Source organism: Convolutriloba macropyga, chromosome 11, assembly GCF_964194025.1.
Source record: "Convolutriloba macropyga chromosome 11, txConMacr16.3, whole genome shotgun sequence".
In the NCBI taxonomy this organism is placed as follows: Eukaryota; Metazoa; Xenacoelomorpha; order Acoela; family Convolutidae; genus Convolutriloba; species Convolutriloba macropyga.
This window is the reverse complement of record NC_134478.1, coordinates 35,871,327-35,887,654: the sequence shown is the minus strand read 5'-3', so window position 1 is coordinate 35,887,654 and position 16,328 is coordinate 35,871,327. Positions and strand designations below refer to the sequence as shown.

The window sequence follows — 16,328 nt, the reverse complement described above, 5'->3', positions numbered from 1 at the left end:
CAACAACGTGAAACTTAGACGTGCTCTTTTAACGAATGATTAGACTAGAGATATGTTTTAAAACATAATTTTGGCGACCATCCGCCCTGATAAAAAGGACATAGAGCCTTCTGAATGTAATTTAATTTTTTTTGAAACAAAGAGGGGGCATGAGCACACCCCAAGACTAATATACAAGACAACGACAGAGGAAGAGTTTCTTATTGCAGACGAGCCAACCAAAGACGAAGAGTTTTCTTTTCAAGGGTTTTCAGACGTCACCCGACCAAGAAGGCCTGACATTTTTTTCTGGTTACAGACGTCACCAAGAGATGATCGCCCGAGGTTCCAGACGTCACCTTAGAAGTACTTTCCCCGGTTAGACGTATCCAAAAAACGCGATTTTTTTTGCGAGAAAAAATCTCAAACACACAAAAATTGTCCCCCAACGAGCTTTTGTTGATGGTTTATGATTGAAATAGCCATGAGAAAAGACAAGTCAGCAATTAACGAAAAAAAAACAAATTGCACGAAAAAAACGATATAGCGTTTTTTGCATCGGAAAAACTCAAAAACAGTTGTCTCAATTTGTCGGAAAAATCTACAAGAAAGTTAAATTTTTATTTGAATAGAACACTTCAGTTGGACCTAATATTAACTTACTTTGGTTGAACTCCTCATTAAAATTTTTTGCTCAAAAAATGAAAAAGTCGCAAAAGTGCTTTTTTGAGCGTCAAAAATCAAAAAACGTTTTTCTAACGTTTTAATGAAAATTTTTTAATAAATTCAAAAAACCCATTGATTAGCCCCCTGGGTTTGTCAGAAAACGCGAGTCACAGTCAGTTTATCGGCTATGCTTTTTACAGAAGAGGCGACTCAATTTGGACAAAAATTGCTTCATTGACTCAAAAAATTCATAAAACGTTTTCCTAACGTTTTGAATAAACATTTAATATATCCACTGACACCCATTGAACAACCCCCTGGTTTTGTTGGAAAACAAGCTTCAAAATCAGTTGATTGAATATACAAGTTTGTAAAAAGGCTACTTGAACTTTGCAAATTTGCTTCTTTTACTTAAAAAATCAAAAAAACATATTTCTAACGTTTATTGGAAATTTTCAGTAGATGACAAGAAAGCGTTCGAAAAAGCCCCTTCTGTTTGTTTGAAAACAAGCTGAAAATTTATTTTATCTTCTTGCAAAACTGCAAAGAAGCAACAGAAAAGTGGCCAAATTGTTTCTCTGTTATATAAAAATCAAAAAAACGTTTAAAAAAATTAATCAATTTTCAAAAATTAATCAAGAGCTATTTGATAAACCTCCTCAGTTCATTACAAAACAAGCTGGGAAACTGTATAACCATTCTGCAAAACCGAAAAGAACAGACAGAAAATTCCTGAAAAGCTTCTGACAAAAAAAACCTACAAAAAGGTTTGTGTTTTCTTTGATCTTAATTGCATACTACTAGCCGCGAGCCTAGTTAATGGGGTAGTATGCATTCCTAAGAAAAGCCCACATTTACAATTATTTTGTTTTCTTTTTTGCGTACTACTAGCCGCGCATCTAGTTAATTGAGTAGTATACACTGAAAATAACTTCTCAAGAGAAAAAAGGAGAAGATAAGATCTATTTTCTTTTTTTTCTCAAAAAGAAGGGAATCAAAAGCTCTCGAATGATTCCCTACTCAAATATGCTCGCGCATACAGTCCCTTTAAGTTGGAAAACTCAAACATCTCTTCTTTTTTGTCCGCGGTCTCAGAAGTTGCCGAAAGAACTCCCTTTTTCCCCTTTGGTCTCAGTAGTCACCAACTGAAGTGGAGTGTGTTTCCTTTGGGTCTCAGTAGTCATCAAAGTAAAGATGAGCTATTCATATGTGGCAGACACTATCCAGAAACGAATACAAGCAGTTTAATGGTAGCAGTTGTCCTTAACTTCATAAGAATCGGAATACAGAATTTCTTGGAAAAGAGCTGCAAAGTAGACCCAGCATTTAATCAACCAGTTTTCTCTGCATGTCTGTATCTCACGTTGCCTCGTCGCACAGAATTTTAAATTCTAGAAAAAATTTAACTTTTTTTGCAGAAGTATCAATATAGATTTAGTTTGTTTGGTTTTTAGGTTTTATTTGTTCCTAAAACTCCACACGCGAAAAAAAGAAAACACTGCAGTAAAATTTTTTTGGCACCTTGATTGTGATTAAAGGAGCACTAAAGCTTACATGAGAATCGTTTCAAATTCATATATGTTAAAAAAATTGAAAGCAATTATTTGGTCCTGTTCAACAAATCAACGTACACACGCGCGAACGCTTAGTTTTCCTTTTTTAAGCAAATTTTTAGCTAGAATTAGCACCCAAAAAAACACATTTAGGACTCTTGTTTTCGTGAAAAGTTGCGTCGCTACTTTTGAACGAAAAAAGCTAGACTGATTAGCCTACTTAAACATAAAAAGTTTTTAATTTACCAAAAAAGTAGTCGCTACGTAAATTTGGAGCCGTTCTTTACCTTTACTTTACATACGACAGAACCATTACGAGTTGACTACAGTCGGTTCATCAAGAGAAAACAGCTAGAAGTTACAATACTCATTCAACAAGTTGAAAATGACTGAGCTCAACATAAAAAATCAGCTTGATCTCTTACAGACATCCGTTGAGCAGAGAAAAAGCTTCCGAACTCTTTCTTTGTTGATCAACAAAATCAAGGACAGCGTTGAAGAACTAAAGACAAACCTTGACAGCATCATGATAGAAAGAGTAAGCTGTAGTAGCATAAACTTAGTCATGAAACGTCAATCGAACTTGATCTCTCGTCTAGAAAAGTTGGAACTAGAAGTCAACAGTCTCGACGATGATGGTCAATTGAGTCAATCATCAACTCGAGTGCGCGATGACATCAGCTGCGTCCCACAGTCCTCAAGAAGACAACTCGAGTCGCATCAATTAACACCGGTTTCCCAAAACTCAGATCAAAACAACATAACAGTAAGGAACCCTGCCAGCGATGTCTCCCCTCCAGTGCCACCAAGACCGGCGAAACCGTCGTTTTTCCTTCCGCAAGGAGAAAATAAACCCAACCTCCTCTCAAAATTCCTTCAGAGCCACAGACAGTTTGCGCAGGATACTAGAGAATTGACTAGAGAATCAGTAAAACATTTTACGACGGTTGAACAGATAAATCATTCAATGTCGTTGTTAACAGCCCCAACACCAGCATCAACCCTATTATCCAGAGCAAACATTCGGGACAGATTTGTCTTGAGTAATCCTCAATCCCCAGAACACAACGATGTTCTCAGAGAGCAAGAAAACACTTTTAACCAGTTTGCTTCTATTCATCAGCCCTCCATTCCAGTGAATCAAACTGCAGTTTTATTTCCTGTTGAATCTATTGATAACCAGCCGGAATTAATTCACTCATCATTTGGAGAATTGAACCAGTTCTCTAGTTCAAATTTGATCACATCGCCCGATATGCCAATGAAACAACCCGCAAGTGCCACAGTTAAACCGAAAGAAAAGTCTTCTGTTACCTTAAATAACAAAAGAGAAGATCAAAGCATACAACGTCTTGCATTAGATTTACAAAACTCACTTCAACATAACTGCTCAGTTAACAAAACCAATACATACCAAACATCAAGTTCATGCAATTTAATGGAGCAAATGCTTCAGCGTCAATTTCTTTCAGAAAAAGGAACAAATATAGTGACATATGATACCACGCCAAGTCCATATTGTTACGAAGACAGTCGTCACAATCCCCTACATTTTGACAACAATCAAAGTGGAACTGCTCAAACCGTTTCATACACTCAATTTTCAGCTGTTCCAATAAGTGAAAACCAAACTGCGGAAAATTGGCGTCAGCAATGTCGTTACCAACAGTAGCGCAAACAAACGTTTCCCAACAATTTCACAACCCACATTACTCAACTGGAGTTCATTTTAGCAATGGAAATCGTACGGAAGAACCAACCGATGGAATTGTTTTCCGCCAATACAACTCTCAACAATCAAGGTACCAACCTTGTTTGCTGTACATCATCTCAGACACTTAATTTTCCGCTTACTCCGGAAAATCTATTTACAAACTACCAATCAGCCATTCATCACCCCATTACTCAACATATTAGCCAATAAAACGTTTTGGGAAATTCTAAAGAATTCGAAATTGGTCTTTTCCTGGAAAGCAATTGTTTCAGCCACGAACTGAAATACAAACAGAAACAATGCCCCTTGAAAACAATTTTAATTTACAAAAGAGAAACAAAAATTCCAATAAACTTCCACCAATAACAATATCAAATTTCAATGGATACCCACTGAAATACCATGAGTGGATGAACATTTTTTTAAGCCTAGTCCACAATAATACTAGCCTTACAGATACACACCGTATAACATACTTACAGAACTCGGTCGTAGGAAAAGCCAAAGAAATGTTTCAAGCTTAGCCGTGTGACCCACTTTATTACCCGATTGCTTTGAAGGAGCTTATGGATCTTTTTGGTGATCCAACATTGTTGTGAACTCTTTCATCAATCAACTGGAAGCCTGGCGTCCGAACAATGACTACAGCAAACAAAATTTTGTATCTTTTGCTTCTTTTCTCAAACGCTTAGTGCAAGCTCTGAATATTTAGGCTTCAAAGCTGACTTGCAAAGTTCAACATTGATGAAAAAGGCAAAAGAAAAAATTCCACATAATATTCTGATTAAATGGTCAGAGTATACAATAACATCAATTGGTAATCAACCAGCCGTCTCTGATTTTCAGAAGTGGCTTGAATTACAGGCCCAAGTATACGACATAATAAACAGAGAAAATATTAAAAAGCCGTTTAATTATTGGAAAACTTTCGGTCAAAACAATAATAACATTAGCCGAATTAACAACAACAATGATAATAGGAACAGCAATGCTATGAATCAATTTTCTAATAATTCACAAAATAATTGGAAACAGAATTCATTGCACTCAAGTCGCGCTGCAAACCAGCATGGTCAACCACCCTTTCTTCCGCGTAAAGATGCTGATCAGTCAAACAAGTCTTGCGAGAAATGCAAAGGAAGTCACATACTCGCAACATGCCCTGAATACCAGAAATGTGCGCCAGACCAATTGTTTGACAGTGTGAGCAAAAACAATTTCTGCCCGAATTGTTTAAGCAACAAACATTTTAAGCGGTCATGTCCGTCCACAAAACGATGCCAAACATGTAAAAGGATTTCACCACACAACTTTGCATGATCCTTCGAAACAAGTTAGGCAACCCACCGCTGCTTTCTCAACAAGCAATCCCAATCAGCCGACACAAAATCTAGCAAGCCCCCAAACACAGCCATCCTTTCAACCACAAAATCAGAACAAAAGTACTGACACTATCAGCAGTAAAAAGAGCCAGCACAAAAGATATGGTAAATCGTTTTCTGATAAACAACAATCACAGCAACAAAATGTTCAACGCGCTAGTTTGAATGCTTCGAATCCGACCCAAAACTTCAGTATCAACCGAATTACAATTCTTCCTCCTGAATGCTATGAACAACAAAAAATACTACCAGTTTCATTTGTAAACGGAAGTAAAGTGTTTGATACCTACGCCTTGGTCGACCCCGGAGGCCAGTTCACCTTTCTGCTGGATAAAGTTACTAGTTTCTTGAGCTTCCCTGCGAATCACAAGCATCAACAACTCTGCAGTATCTAAACACTGAAAATGAAATGCCACTGTCCAAAATAAGTGAAACAGTGACAGTAACGCCTTTTGACAAAGTCAATCAGCAATTCAGCATTGCAAGAGCCTATAGCACGCCATGTCTCAATGTTTCACCCGCTAACGTTCTTGAACTCAATCAATTATGCGACACCTCCAAGGAACTTATTCACATTTATTTCTCTGACATAGCCAACGGTGCAATAGGCGCCCTTCTTGGTGTCAGTACCTTTGCCTTCACATATCCAGTCGATATAATCCAAGGTAGCAAAAAGCGTCCATTCGGCGTCAAAACAAAGCTTGGTTGGACTCTCTCTAGAGAGTACGAGCTATCTCATTAAACAATGAACGCAAATAAGCCCCCGCGCCAACCATTCATTTACCATGTCCGCCGGACAGACATTGAAGAAGAACCATTGGACGAATTGTTTCAAAGATTCTGGAAAAGAGGACTTGAACGTACATTGCCCGAACAGAATGAAGACAGCTCCCTAGACCAATTAGCAGTGCAAACAATGGAAAATTCAATCGCAATGGTGAAAGATATCAGATTTGCCTTCCTTGGAAACGCGTAAAGAAACTCCAGAATAACTTTTCTCAGCAGTCAGTCAACTAAAGTTTACAAAAACGACTACAGAACGATCCCGGTCTCAATCAGAGGTACAACCAGACACTTCAAACAGACTTGGACAAAAATTTTGTCGAGCCAGGCGAAATTCAAGCACTAACTCTAGAGTCAATATGGTACTTACCTCATCATCCAGTCATTAATCCAAACAAACCCGGAAAATTGAGAAGAGTTGCCAACGCAGCATCAAATTTTCGCGGTGAATCACTGAACTCAAATCTTCTACCTGGTCCCGATTTGCTAAATAACTTAGTTGGAGTGCTGTTGAGATTCAGAGAACACCCGGTTGCTGTTTTGTCAGACATCGAAAGAGTGTTTATGCAAATTGCCGTGAGAAACGAAGACCAGTCTGCTCTTCGTTTTCTTTGGATGATAGACAACTCCATTCGACAATTCCAATTCACTAGATTAATCTTCGGCGCAACATGCTCATCATTTTGGGCAATTTATGTGCTCAATAGATGTACAGAAAACAAAAATAAATTTCCGCAGTTGAAGACCACTTTTATATGGATGACTACATCCAGTCCTTGCCAACAAGTTCAGAAGCCAAAAAGTCATATCACAGACAACAAGATGCCTGAAAAATGGTGGCTTCAGATTGACAAAATTTGTTTCAAACGAACCAGATGTACTCGCTGAAATCTCTTCCGACGATAAAGACGAAACAACAGAGATCATAAAAGTCCTTGGTCAAAAATGGAACATATCAACTGACGATTTTGCCATGTTTCCCCTACAACAATTTCCTAAAGATGCAACCTTGTACACACAAAGAAAAATATTCAGTTTGGTATCTTCAATCTTCGATCCCTTCGGTCTGCTGTCTTCTCTGACATTTAGAGTAAAAATAGTTTTGCAGCAGATTAGGAAATTTGGAAGAGAATGGGATGGTTTGATACCACAAGAACTACACAATGCCCTCCAGAAAGTCCTAAACAGCTACTTTGCCATGCCCGAAATCCGAATACCAAGAACTTTTCACAATTTCAGTAAAACCACAAGCAGCCAATTTTATATATTTGTGGATGCCTTAATGGCAGCTATGGCAGCCGTTGCTTACCTCCGCACAACTAATAGTCAAGCCACTCCGCCACAAGCGTGTTTTCTTATGGGAAAATGCAAAGTCGCTCCCATTATGCAAATGAGCGTGCCAAAAATGGAACTCGAAGCCTCTGTTATAGGAGTGCGCCTTCTACAACTGATCCAAAGAGAAATGACAACGACAAATGAACAAAATTTTCTCTGGTCTGACAGTCAAGTAGTTTTGGACTTGATAGCCTCAAATAAGAAGCAAAACGTTTTTGTTTCAAACAGATTGCAAGAAATTCATAAAAGTTCTTTACCCCAGCAATTGCATCACATCTCAAATTATCTCAATCCCGCCAATCACGGAACGCGCGGTCATGAGACAAACGAAGTTCAGCAGAAACGGTTAGATCGACCCCAATTTCTTTGCGAAAACGAGTCGACCTGGAATGAGATAAACAAACCACGCGCAACTTGTGCGGCAGTCACGAGAACTCCCAAGACAATTTAACCTATAGTCTATTCGAGTAAGTTTTCAACATGGAACAAACTTCTCCTGACAGTTGCAACAGTTTTCAGCCTAATTCATCGTGCAAAGAAAATGCGAAAGAACAATCACCAATACACAACTGAAGACATTCAATTATCAAGAAGCTATCTCCTGAAATTATCTCAAGACAGTTTTTTCCATTCGACCGTTAATTCCTTACAACGTTCCAAGTGCAAAATACGATGCCTAAATCCGCTGTTGGATGAGAACGGATTACTCAGATCTTGTAGTCGATTGCAGTATGCACCAACATAACTGGATTTGGAAAAAGGTCCAAGAATTTGGCACGCCATGGACAAAATTGTTCGTTTGTACTTGGAACATGCCCATCAAATATGTATTCACCAGTCCGCAGAACTAAAAAAAGCCTTCATTCAACAACGTTACCATGTGATTGGCCTTCGGAAAGCGTTAGCAAGCGTACGATTTCATTGTTTCTTATGTCGACGCTTTGACACGAAAAACATTCAAACAATTATGGCACCGTTACCTAGTTTTCCAACAGCAAAAACACAGTTCCCTTTTGCTAATTCTGGTGTAGATTTCTTTGGACCCTTATACATTGAAGATTCCAAAGGCGTTATAGATAAACATTATGGTCTGATATTTACATTCATGGTGACGCGTGCAGTTCACTTAGAAACTTGTCCAGGCCTAAACACAGATACGTTTCTCAATGCCTTCAGAAGATTTTGCAATCGTCGATGCCAGCCCCAACTTCTCTACAACGACAACGGGAAAACTTTCGTTGGCGTTTCTGAAGAACTGAAGAAAACTGTTAAAGCCTTGGACAACGACAGAATCTACAGAGCTTTAGCAGTAGCCAATACAACGTGGAAATTCAATTCCCCAAACGGCCCTCATTTTGGCGGTGTCTGGGAGCGTTTGATCCAGAGCGCCAAAAGAACGCTCCTCCTCATTCTAGAATCCAGAAGACTCTCTTTTGACACTTTCCTAACAATCATGGTGGAAACAGAATCAATCCTCAACTCCAGACCACTGACTAACGTTGCTGAGCAGCCTGACAACGAGGAACCTTTGACTCCAAACCACTTTCTTATCCAGCGTCCCTTCAAAAGCTTGCTACAAGGACAGTTTGGAGACCAGCAACCTGCAAGCTTGTAAACATGGAATAAAACGCAGAAGCTGATGAACCATATATGGCGACGCTTGGTGAAAGAGTATCTGCCAACCCTTAGCCGACGGTCAAAATGGTCAAACAGCAACGATCGACCGCTTAAAGTGGACGACATTGTTTGGGTGTTGAAAAACCCAACACCAAGAGGCATTTGGTCACTGGGAAGAGTCATGGAGACAACGCCAGGACGAGATGGAGAAACACGAGTTGTTAAGGTAAAAACGGCTTACGGCACGTTCGTTCGCCCCGCTTCCGGTCTCGCACGCGTTTTTTCTCCGTAGTTTTATTTTCGATTTTTCTCGCTCCGGTTTTAGGCAACGTGAGTTACCCCTTTCCCACAAATTGATGTACTGATGATATTGACAACATTTCAGCCTACAGTTTTAGAGCCAATTTCAAAGAAGATGACAAAGGACTTCAATTGATGCCTCCAAAACCCTTGATGCCGCCCTTTGTGCCCTTGCAGCATGTTGCCAATGTTATTGCAACTTTCAAGATGATTCAAATAAACCGCCAAAATTGCAACAAAAACTTGACTCTTTTGCCCAACAACGTGAAACTTAGACGTGCTCTTTTAACGAATGATTAGACTAGAGATATGTTTTAAAACAGCTGAGAAAAACCGTTCCGGAGCTTTACAATATAATATATATATATATATAGATATCTTTCAGCGAATATTTCTAAATCTACTTGTACATGAAACACAGGTGCAATAAAGCAAGCATATGACCTAGTTACTCCATCCTTTCCAGACCGTCCTATTGTACCCATAGATATCAGTTTATATACATGGCTCAGAGGTCTTTAAGAAAATATAATTAAGAGCTTTGCCATTATTTTTATACCTGCTGGTACATTAGATACAAAATCAAAGACTTCAATGGTAGATTTTGTTACTTGGTTTTCTAGTTAGAATCTTTAGCAATATTCTATAGCAATTGTTATGGCTTCTAATGTCAAATATTTAATTGCCATATAATTTTTGTTAAAAACAACTTTTTTTCTATTGGTGTCGAAAAATTTAGTTGGTAGATATTTTTTGAAAATTGACGTTAATTTTGAAGCATTTCCTTGCATAAGAAGGATAAACTTGTTCAATAAAAACTAACTTTTAGAAACAATGTAAAATTGCTCTTCAGGAGAACTTATAGGAAATATGCTGAAGAAATGAAAAAACCCCCGAATGCCGCCGAATACAATGATATATATATATATATATATATATATATATATATATATATATATATATACATTAAAATATATAAAAAGTGCGGTCTAAGTTTTGGATGTTCTGTGTCCAGGTGAACTGAAATTCTGATAAATATACTGTTTAAATTGTTTTGAAAAAAAATTAACTTACATTGCTGGTGCCAAAATTTTCTTGCCAATCCAATTGAATACTTAGAATACATGATTTTTGTTCATTTTTTGTTATTTAAATTAATTGTTTTAACACGCTTGATAATTTTCTGACATTTTGATAAATTTTAAAGGTTTTCTGCTTATTCATTCTTTTCAAAAAAAGTTTTAGGGTTAATTTGGATAACATACAGTTTTAAAAAAAGTTGGTACAATTTTGGAATTTTTTCAGCCTTTTTTGTAAACTAGTTTTTGGAATCTATTTTGTCCAAGAAGTGTCCATTTTGGACGCGTTCACTGGCCAAAAAATGGAGCGGAGGTCTTTATGTTTAGGGGTTAAAACAATATATATGTTTTTCGAGTCAGTTCAAATTGCTGGACAAACCAGGCCGCACAGAACCACCAACTACTTGATAGGTAATCGAAAAGTCCAATGGTCCTAATAAGGTGATGCCAGTAGCAGTTCTAAAAAACTTCCTAAGGAACGAGATAGTGAGATGCTAAAGTTGCAAGGGAATACAACAAAGGTCAGCTTAATACTTAAAAGAAACCAATTTTTCGTTATTGTCAATTTATTTGTGTCTAAAACAATGCTGATAACGTTTCATTTCATTTTACTCAAACTTTTAACTTCTGAAATAAAAATGGGAGTTAAATTTCGAGATAATTTTTTAACGATTTTCTTAGTCTTACTGTTAGTTGTTTAGGACTACATTCACTAACCACGTTTGCGCTTTTTAGGTGCCGGGATTTTTTTTTCTTTTGACTTTTTATGTTGCATTCCGATCTGTATCTACGTTAATTTTTTTAAACATTTCAAAAACGTGTAAGTCTTTGATCGAATGGTTTTATATTTTTTCGCCGTTTCAATGTCAATTCCGTTTCTTTTTTTTTTGAAGATGAAACATTTGTTTTTTCTTGTTTTTGCTTCTAGTGGGTGCTGTGTTGTCGTGCTACTAGTTCTATAGACTAAAACACCAAAGCTTCGTATTTGTTGCACGTAAACTTTTATGGTTGTCAGAAGCTGTGCAGTTGTTAAAATTGATTTTAAATTATAGGAAAATTTTGACAGTTTTTTAATATAATTCAAAAATATGCCGATTAAAATTTAGTTTTTCATCAGTTTGTACTCGTAAGTTAGAGACGTTTTCTGACTGATCGCTTTATTTTTTCATTATTAACTATGGGTTTAAGTTATGTATGGGTGATAAGGTTTTGATATTAAAATGGGGTTAAATTTTTTTGGTTGAAAGAAAGTAGAACCAGTCACCTATGGTCTTTAATTCTACATTTTAGGTCTTTAATTCTACATTTTACGTTGTTTTCTCATTTTGTCTTCATTAAAATTTTGGGTCGACACGTCAAGCACATGGATAAACAGTAATTTCGTCTTCTATAGCTGTCAAACCTTAACTGATTAAAAGATATTGACTTCTTTGCTTTCTGTTTCATCTTGCCTTGCCATGTTATAGATTGAATCAGTAATACTTAGTATGAGAACATAACATATTCGTTGGCTGATCTCATTCGAACTTGAAGAGTGACCTTGAAGTAAAGCCTCTGATTTGATTTGTTTGCTCTTTGCTTGAATTACTAGTGATACAAAACAGATAAGGATTGACTTCTGTGTCATATGTTGTGACAGTTTTCTGGTTCGTTTCTTCTGGTTACTATCACTCCTCTTCTTACATATTTCTCTTTCATCTCTCCAGGTGAGAAATTTGAGATTAGCTCTTCTTTTTTGCACAACAATCTACTTTTTTGCTTTGATTAATTATTCATTGTGACGTAGGCTGTAAAGTCTTTTTAGAGGCTTTCAAAAGATAAATCATGTCTTTTGTGGGAGCAGGCATCTTGTTTGCAGAATTTAATAATTCATTGTTTCCTTGTAGAAATAAAATCATGCGCAGCTTGTATCTTTAAATGCCTTGATCATGCACTGGGCCACAATGACTTAATTTGCCGATAATTTATCGATCGCAATCAATAATGACATTGCCGCTTCGAGTCATGCAAAAATAATTGTTTAAATTTTAAGGGTCAAACAAATGGGCCTATTGACGTGCGGGCGGAGGTTATGTTCTGACCCTCTCTTGTACCCAAAATTTACTAATGAGGCACCCTTCAAATAACAATTTCTGCGCCTCAAATTTGTTTTTTTTTAAAGGGTCTATCACAAACAACTTTATCAACTTTGAATCGCTTTTTCCAAGCTGATAAAGTATGAATGTAATTCGCATCTTGACTTTTGTGACTCACGATGCCAGCAGTAATTACAAAAAAGTAGTTCTATTTGTGTGCAAATTCACGTAAATTTATCCTCTGCATGTTTAGAAAGTAGAAATATTTTCTTTATACACTACAGTTTATCTAAAAACTTAACCGTTGGCAGACTTGACGGATGTCATTTTGCAACAGATTACGTTTCATTTTGGATGAAACTAGGGGGGGTGTGTAATGTGCGTGCGCACGTAATGTTCCAAACACATCGCATCATCATAACCCTTTTGCACAAAGAAAATATATAGTAGAACTTCATAGTTTCTGAAATGATTAGCTCCTGAGAGGTAAAATATTTGAATTATTATTGTAAAATGTTTGAATTATTATTTTACTTGATCAATAAAAGCGAGATTTTTTAAAATGATTAAATCAACTGCCCGAAAAAAAAAATTACCCCAAAGTCTACAAACCTCAATTAATCAGAAGAGCACCGTTGTAACATATTTCTGTGCTAGGTAAGGTATCAATATCAAGGATTTAACGATTTCAAAAGCAAAGACAACAAGAACAAGGTTTTTCACTTTTCGTGAAGAGAACTCAATACATCATCTAGGGTACAGCAGAAATGAATCACCGGAAAATTCACATCTCTTTTGAAATGAATTTTAAACTCAACAATAACGCGGATACAGAGACATTTTCATTTTTAGGGAGAAAAACCGAAAATAACAAAAATGAAAAATTGACATCTACTGAATCCAAAAAATGCTTGAATTCACATGCCACATTTCCAGGAACAAAAATGTCTTTTAACAATGGAATTCGTTACACAAGATGACAAAAAAATGAGGTTGATAAGCAAAACTGAAAACTAAAAGGTTTTTTTTAGAAGGTTGAGGAAGATAACAACCTAATGTAAATTTCGCATAAGATAAAGCGTGTTATGGCTTGACAGGAAGCTCTTCATGTTTAACGTAGCATGGCTAGAGAAATGAAGCTTTGAGGAGCAGAAAGAACATGAGAATGGGTTATATGAGATGCCCAAATTCATGGGCTTAAGACCAGTTGGTTTAACATTTAGCACACCAGGCTCGCAATAAAGAGATGCTGGCTAAAATCCAGCACTGGGCCATTTTCAAAGTAGTTCTGCCTGCTTAGATCCCCTAACAGTTTTCAACATGAACCTGCAAGAAACTTTCAACATGAGAATTGAAACATGAAAATTGTAACATTCGAGGTATCTGCCACAACGTTTTTGTTTTCTTATTTTTTGCTTTAGCGTAAAGGCGTAAAAACAATTGTGAAAGAATAATTAGACACGCTTCACCTGTCATTAGAACTAAGAAACATAAGTATGTCATTTGAATTCGGTGTCATATTCGCACCAAGTTACAGTAATTTTGTGTTTGATCCTGAGTATTTTCGGAATACCAGAAAAGTCGGGGTTAAAAATGGAAAAAAATACTTAAACGAATCGCTTGTTAAGAAAAACTCCTGACTGAATTTCAAATTTGACTTGATTAATAAACCGAAGAAAAATTAGATTGCGGTTCTGAGAATTCCAATCGTCCTGATATCTCATTAAAAGGAACCGTTATTTATGACAGCTTCGACAGTATTTATGGCAGGTAAATAACCAAACAAAATTTCACAGACAAGACAACAATTTCTGCGTTGCACAATTGTGAAAACATCACTGAATCTGTTTTTACTTGAGCCGTCCACTTTTATCTGAGGTGTTACGATATTTTTGTTCACCAGTCAAAATAACGAGCAATCACTCATCCGTAAAAAAAGTGTTGAATTTCAAAATTTCATCATAACCAAGAGGTATTGATTTCTGTTTGATCCGAGAGCACAAATGACGGATGCCGAAAAAATTAGAGGGAAATAGAAATAGTTTCTGAGACTTTTATAGTGCAACCCTCTTGACAAAAAGCCATGGTAATTAAAAAGCCAACATCTGAATTCATTGCTTTTTTTTATTTGACGAAAACGAGAAGAGGAAGTAACGTTGATTAGGGAATAGATTTTGCATAGGAATTGAGTGATATATTTTTTGGTAGATTTGATTAAGATAGTTAACTTTTATTTACTAGAAATTACTTGAGTACATTGTACTATCAGGAGATAACGTTTTTCAAGTTAAATCTAAATAATGAAATAATTTACTAAATTGAGGAAAAGGTAAAATATACTTACTACTAGTTTCGCTTTTTTTATAAAAACTTTTAGCATTATTATTTTACATACCATCTTTAAATTAGTAATTATCCCACAAATTAAAGTTTTTTATGAGATTTGGGTTAAATCGAATACAAAAAAAGTAAAATGTCCAAAAAATACAAAAAGAATATAGGTTAAAGTTGAAGGTTTAGGACTTAAAGAATACAAACAGTAATCTCGGTAAGCTCACAACTAATGAAGGAGCCCAATAATTTCCTTTTCCGGAGGCATAATTTTAATTTTAACTGTCATTGGCATTTTTTGGTACAAAACGGGACAACAATCGCTGAAATTGCCTGATTCTTAGTCAAATTATTTAATTTTGTCTAAATTGGCAAAACCTGGGTTCAAAATAAGCAATATATGGTCGTCCAAACTTAGGATCTTAAGGTTGATTAACATATAAGGTAAGAATAATCACGTATTATTATCTAAATTCAACATACTTTTTGTACCTAAAATCAGAAATAGACATGTCTAGTTATCCTAAAAGTAATTGAAATTACAATAAAATGTTAAAATTCGCAAAAACTGCAAACTTCGATAGCGTTGAATAAATTTTGTAATTTATTTATTTGAGGTTCATTGGCAGGCTTTTTGATGATGCCAATCAGAATTCAAACGACTGAATTTAATATCATACGATTGAATTTTACTATATATCCAAATTTAGAAACTCAGTGATTTGGTGAGTGAAATGGCATGACATATTCAATAATTCTCTTATTTCAAGACTGATTGAATGCTTCGTTGCTAAAGACCTCCGATTTCGAGGATAGCTGGCGGCCAGGGGAAACCAATCCAAAAAAATTCGAAAATCAGTCAAGGAATAGAAAAATGATTTTCCACGCGAGGAAACAAATTAGAGACAACAGAGGGCAAGGTACACCAATATTGGGTGAGAAGAGCATATGACTGTTGTCATGCTAGGCAAGCAAATTTGTTACCGGCGGATTTTGACACTGATTATGTTCGGAACCTGCCCCACATAACATTGAGAGTTCCAGTCGATCCGCAAAACAGAAACTTGAACATCACGAGCTAGATACAATTGAGCTAATTATTATCCTGAATTTTACCCTGAATTTTTTTATAGTAGCGTTACAGTTGTGGAAGCTATTTAAACTGCTCCACTCTCTTAATTCTTGGTTCCGAAAGAAATTGATTCTGTGAAGGATCAGCAATTAAGTTCATACTCAAAATAGCTGCTGCAAATGCTTATTACAACGATAACAATTATAGATACTGCTACAAAGATCCTTATTTTATAAAGATTAAAATCGGAGTGAAATGATTGGGGGGTTAAAAGATAGAGGGGTTAAATGATACAGGGGTGAAAAAATCGGGGTTAAATGATAGGGGGTTAAATGAATAGGGGTGAAAGAGGGTGACACCAGATAAACTATCAGCGAGAAGCACCAAAAACGACATTTTTTTTTTGAAGTTGTGTTTGATAAAACTGCATATAGTAACTTAA

General features: G+C 36.3%; 1 protein-coding gene across 1 annotated transcript; it reads left to right on the top strand.

Moving 5' to 3' along the window:
• The first annotated feature begins 8,517 nt into the window (after positions 1 to 8,517).
• Positions 8,518 to 9,027, top strand: LOC142349113 (uncharacterized). Its single transcript, XM_075400524.1, has one exon. It carries the CDS (start codon positions 8,518 to 8,520, stop codon positions 9,025 to 9,027), a length of 510 nt encoding a protein of 169 aa, XP_075256639.1.
• Positions 9,028 to 16,328: the final 7,301 nt, after the last annotated feature.

Bases quoted from the DNA above. Each gene is read 5' to 3' on its own strand.
- LOC142349113 (XM_075400524.1), top strand. From the start codon at position 8,518: ATGGTGACGCGTGCAGTTCACTTAGAAACTTGTCCAGGCCTAAACACA.